Below are 6,000 nucleotides of genomic sequence, written 5' to 3' on the forward strand. Positions count from 1 at the left end.
ACAGAGCGGACGGCGCTGGTTAAACTACTTCCTACTTTGAAGCAAAGCCAATAGGAGCGAAACATACTGCCGATGGATGTGTGACCGGGTGGGAAACCAGCGCCCGGAGCATCCGCTGTAGGCATCAGCTGGCAGCTACAAAGTGAACGCTGTCGAGCGAATCGCTTTATTGTATGTGTGGACAGAGCTTAAGAGGGAGAAGTAGAGCATGGAGATGGATAAAGTGAGAATAAAATGGAAAGAAATAAAAATGGAGGATCTTGAAATGATTCAGTATGACAGTGTGAACTATTATCCACATTTTTGACTTGGCCTTCCTGAAGCAGGCCTCCCCACTTATCAGGGTTTTGGACCAGCACTGAGGAGGATGCAGGCTTGTGCATTCCCATTGTCTCAGTTACGCTGGGTGAAAACCAAAAAAAGAAAAACTTTGTAAAGTGTAGAGGTTTCTGGAAAGCCATAGCCAAGCCATCATTGCACATAATTGCACACATACAGGTGGATGTCACTGCCCGTCCTATTTAAAATGTTGCTTGTAGTGTGTTTTTATTAAGACGGCAAGCCGAAACACCGGGGTCAGGCACTGAGTCGTTCTTTGTGCTACAAGTGATGCTGTAGCTTTGACCTCTTCAAAGGTAAAGAAGAGGGCAAGAAAAAAAAAAAAAAGACAAAATATATATATTACAGAGAAAACATGCAGAGATGAAAGCAGGAAACAAACAAGCGTGGAAGGCAGAATCAGAGGTAGAAGGTGCTGCGACGGGGTTCAAAGAGTTCAAAGAAACATAAATATATTATAACTTCCAGAACTCGTTTCTCCTTAGCAAACGATTAAAAACCGGTTTGGTTTGTGAGGAAGTAGGGACATCTTAAAGGGGAGCTCACGCTCCACCCGTTCATCCATTTTTCTTAACTGCTTATCCATTTCAGGGTCACGGGGTGCATGAGCCTATTGTCAGAGGACAAGAGGCGGGGTACACTGTGGACAGGTAGTGGGTCTGTTGTAGGGCTAACACAGAGAGACAAACACTCACATTCACATCAATTTCGAATCACCAATTAGTCTAACGTGCACGTTTTTGGACTGTGGAGAGAAACCGTGCAGGTACAGGGAGACCCCAGGATCCTCCTGATGTGCAGTAACAGTGCTAACCCACCTTAGTAACTGCAGGCTTATTTTAAAAACAGTAGTGAGCATTACTTGGACTTGAGTTTCAGAGAACTGGTTCTAAATGAGGTTTGTCTGCGGCACCTGTTTGGACTGAAGAACCATATAAAAGGTTAGTTTAGGCGATGGCTTCAGAGTTCATCTGCAGGACCCCAGTGTGTGTGTGTCCGCGCGCGTGTGTGTGTCCGCGCGCGTGGGTGTCCAGGGTCAGTGAAGATGGCAGGCGTGTAATCAGTGCTGTGGTGTGTATGGCCTTGTGCTTCTGTGTGTGTCCTGAGGTAAAAGAGATTAGCTACAGGCTCGCTCTCTCTGGTTCGCGGCACTCCTCTGTCCTCTCGCTCCCTCGCCTCAGAATACCAGTCGGCTTGTTTATGGGGGCCAACCGCCGCCAAGACCCCAGCTTAACACTCTGTACGACCCCGACGTGCACACACCCCTGGGCTCAAAATCGAACAGCGAAGCCCTGTACAAGCATCACACACACACTCGATGAGCCTTAAAACTCTGACATTATCTCCTTCACTTTCAACAAGAAAATCCCCATCATATACCCCCCCCCCCCCCCCTGTTCAGAGACACACACACACACACTTGTTCCTTTTTCAGCGAGACCTAGCGACATGACTCTAACACCCTGCCCTCCCCTTCCCTCCTCCTTTCCTTCCCTCCCCCTCCCCGTCCTCCCCGGGCTGTCATTTGTCTGCCAATCTATCCCGATGCATAGCAAATCCGACCAGGTCTTTTATTATTCTGTTTTTCACCCTCTTATTTTTTTTCCTCCTCCTCCTCTCTTCCCTCTCTCCGGGGGTGGACTGGGGGGGGCGGGTTTGTATTTTCCCACAGGTTTTGCCAGAGCCGGCCCAGTCGCAGGCTTCCAGGGTGACACGTTGCTTCTGGCCTTCAGTGACTTGAGACAAGTAGGTCTTTGTCTCCCTCGTGGCCCTCTCTCCTTCGTTTTCTCTTTCTGTGTGTTTTTTTTTTTAACCCCACTATCTTTTTTCTTCCTCCTCCTCCTCCTCCTTCCTCCCCCCTTGTCCTTTTCATCCTTCCTCCCTCACACTTCAAGTCGTTGTCCTCGTCTTCATCCTTCATTTGGTTTTCCAATTTTGTTTTTTTTTTGTTTGTTTTCTAACACCTTTTTTTATTATACATCCTGTACTACCTTGTTTTCCCACCCTTTTATTTATTTATTTTTTGACTTGTATTTTATCTGCAACTTTCTAACACGTCTCTGCTGCTGTCGTATCTGCGACCAGATTCCTCACTTGTTTATTTGGTGAAATGTCGCCTAAGAAGAAAAACGGGAAACCTGAAAGTTGCGATAAAGAGCACATACTGTGATGAGAGGTTCAGATGTGCTGTATGTGCAGCGTCCAAACATGTGCAAAAAGCCCAGTGCTGACGGGTTCTTCTGGATGAAATTGTGTTGTTTATCTCCTCACTGATGCTCATAGGGGATCATTGGATTGTTTGGTTTCTGTCTATAATACTTCTGGGTCTTCACCTTACCGCAGAATATAATTTGCCTAGTTTCAAAAGTTAAATTGAAGATCTCCCTGAATGACCTCCCTATACCATCCAATAGTATTAACAGCTGGGAAGACTTCAGTGTGGAGCAGTGTGAGCATGCTCTTCATCAATGTGCTTCAAGAGGAAAACAGTTAGAGTTCGTCCTGCTTTTGTAAACTGTAACAAACAAAAAAAACAAATTGTCTATTTGTTGCAAAAAGCTGAGGTTAACACATTTTTATGGATGCAGCCAAAGCTTTTGGCTTACATCTTCAACTCCATGATTATCAGATTTAAATCATATACACCATGAAATCACCTAATATTGTGTAGTTCCCGCTTTGTTCTGCCAAGTGGGGTCTGTTCGGTCTGGACCTGGATACAGGACCTCTGAGGGCACCAACATCCCTTGGGTGTTGTGGTTTGTGGGGTAGGACCTCCATGGATCAGGCATCTTCTGCCCCGTCCTACAGAAGCTCTCTGATCGGGATCAGTGGGACTTTGAAAGCCTGGTCAACACCCTTTTCGTGTGTTTTTTTATTTTTTTAAGTAGTTTGTGGCTCTGCCACGTGAGTGTCAGAACACAAGGTTTCTCAGCAGAACACTGCAAACAAGTGTAATAAGATAATAAGTATTACTCTCCTTACCTCAATGTTGTGGTTGATCGGTGCATGAAGTTACATATTTTTAGCTTCTTCTTGACAAGACAAATTGCCTTTTGAGGGATGGAATTTCTCTGATCACTCAGCAAAAGCAACAAACATCCAATTTCACCACAACCAGAACTCCCCTGGGGGGGGTACTTGTGATCTGCTGGCATTAGTGTGTGTGTGTAAACGGGAGCAGAAACAGGGTTCTACTTTTTCTGGGACTGTGCTGCATTTTCAAGGGCTTTAAGGGTCCCACAGTTTGACTGGGTTTACTTCACAAAAGAGATCTGTGCTGAAACCCGAAGATGAATTATCAGAGAGAACAGCAGCTGAAACAACAGTTTAAACCAGTTAATGCAGGTAATGCACGAGTGTAAAAAGAAAGACCTCAAAAAGACCACTTTAGCCTCAGTTTATGTATATAAGAAGTTGGGGAAATCACATTAAAATAAACACAATGTAGTTGTCTTTCACAGGCTCAAGGCCGACACTGTGTGCAGTTTTTTCTTTATAAAGTCAGATATAGCAGAATTTCAGGCTGCTCTCAGCAGCAGCATGTTACATGTTGTCTCTTTTAATGTGCTGCGATCTGGTCAGTGTAAGAAGAAATCGCACAAGAGCGTCTCTCGGCTTGATTGCCAAAATTCCTAACATATATCGATGAAACGGACTTGAAATTTCACCATCTGGGAATAATGTGGGTCCGTGAGCCGGACATTGAGAAACATTCGAGTACAGGAAACGGCCCGGTTGTGTGCTCTGGGCGTCTTGTTTTGGGTCCTGGGAAAAACAGCGCAGGGACAGAACTGGACGGCCCCAATGAGAATCCAGGATGTTGGGCGAAGAGAGTGTGTGTGTGTGTGTGTGTGTGTGTGTGTGTGTGTGTGTGTGTGTGTGTGTGTGTTGATGTCACATATTAACTTAGCGAAAAAAGCGTTTGGCAAGCCGGTGTGTGCGTGAGAGCACGTACATATCCGAGCACGCGCGCGAACTTGTGTTTGCCGTCGCCGTTTCCGAGGCTCTGGCGTGTTTGTGAGTCGCTGTCGAGTGTGTGAAACTGAAGCGGAGTTTGTGTGTCTGTGTCATCGCTGAATGTGTGAAGCGGGGCGGAGAGCCCGACTAAAAGTTTGTGTGGCTTTTCTGGCTGCTCCGTGTTTGTCATCGTCGCTGTGAATGTTGGTTGAAAGTGTGTGTGTGTTTGCTTGCGTTAAACTGAGTGTAGAGGGTGTATGCGTGTGTGCATGTGTGCGTTTGTGTGTCAGCTCAGTGAATGTGTGAAACAGGGCGGAGAGGGAGTCAAAGTTTGTGCGTGCCTTTGATATGTGTTTGTTGTTGTTGAGTGTGTGAAAGTTGGTGGAAAGTGTGTTTGTATTTGTGTGTGTGTGTGTGTTTGTGTGTGACAGCGGATGACGGATGGGCCGGCAGGACGGAGCAGGGGACGATGAATGAGGTGACAGACAGAGACGGATAGCCCTTTATCCCTCCGTCACAATCCCTCTTTCTCTCTCCCTCTCTTCTCTTTCTCCGCCTGTCGGGATGATGCAGTGCCTCTTGTTCTCTCGCTCGGAGGAGGAGAAGGAAGGGGGGAAGATGGGGAGAATGAGAAAAGAAAAAATTGCATTCATCCGGCATTGATGTTTACTTCAACCGCCCCCCCCTCCTCCTCGTCTTCTCTCCTCCGCTCTTTCCCTGCTTTGCTCCCACTGCCCGCTACCTCGTCCTCTTCCTCCAGCTCCATCCTCCTCCTCCTCCTTTGTCAGTGATCAGAATCAGTCGACTCTCTTAGCGTTATTCAGCTCCATCGCTCTTTTATATCTCTTTCGTCTATTGTTTTTCCTAACCATTCTTCTCATATCAGAAGAAAGAGCACCCCCCCCCACCCCCACCCAAACATGCTTTCTTATGTGACATTGGTGCATACACATCTGCCTGAGTGCATCTTTTTTTTGTGCAAGAGTCGATTTTTCGTTTTCCTGTGTCGACTTTCGTGTGTGTTCATGTTGACGCTCTGTGTGTGTGTGTGTGTGTGTGTGTGTGTGTGTGTGTGTGTGTGTGTGTGTGTGTGTGTGTGTGTGTGTGTGTGCGCGCGCGCATGTGAGAGACCTGATTTTGAATGGCCGATAAATCACACTGACGGCTCTGTTTGTTGGGTGGTTGGGTCCCGGTGTTCTGGAAGGATCCGGGGTCCTGGGACAGGGCCGAGACAGGAGTTCCCCAAGGACACCCACATTTACGCACTTTTAGATACTTAGATGGACGGACACACACACACACACACACACACACACACACACACACACAACACTTTTAACAGGCAGCCCAGACGTGTATCATACCTGCAGAGTGCTTTCTTGTTTTGTTTTATTTATTCAGTCTCATTCTTGGACACCACACTGGAATACCATTAAGGATTTATAAAAGTAGGAAGGTAGGATTGAAAAAAGGCCCTGTGCAGCAGAAGAGGTGGCTTTGCGAGTCTCCACTTAAAGAAATACAGAGATGTTTAAACTTATTATTTATGTCTGTCTATTTAGGGCTGTGGACAGTGAAAATCAACTTGAAGTGGTAATCAAGTTGTGTTTCATCTGGCCCATTTAAAATAAATCAGTAAGAGTCAATGTCAGTATTCAGTGCTGCCGACATATTGCAGTCAATACCCCCCCCCCCCCCCCC

At 46.5% G+C, this 6,000-nt stretch overlaps 1 protein-coding gene across 1 annotated transcript in view; it reads left to right on the forward strand.

The window, feature by feature from the left end:
- Positions 1 to 6,000, forward strand: part of LOC115797611 (exocyst complex component 6B-like) — a 91,199-nt gene that overhangs the window by 49,622 nt on the left and 35,577 nt on the right. Inside the window, exon 10 of the mRNA XM_030754209.1 lies at positions 2,012 to 2,085. Coding sequence (XP_030610069.1) covers positions 2,012 to 2,085 — 74 coding nt within the window. The remainder of the gene's footprint in view (positions 1 to 2,011; positions 2,086 to 6,000) is intronic.

This window comes from Archocentrus centrarchus, chromosome 18 (genome assembly GCF_007364275.1).
Source record: "Archocentrus centrarchus isolate MPI-CPG fArcCen1 chromosome 18, fArcCen1, whole genome shotgun sequence".
Lineage (NCBI taxonomy): Eukaryota > Metazoa > Chordata > Actinopteri > Cichliformes > Cichlidae > Archocentrus > Archocentrus centrarchus.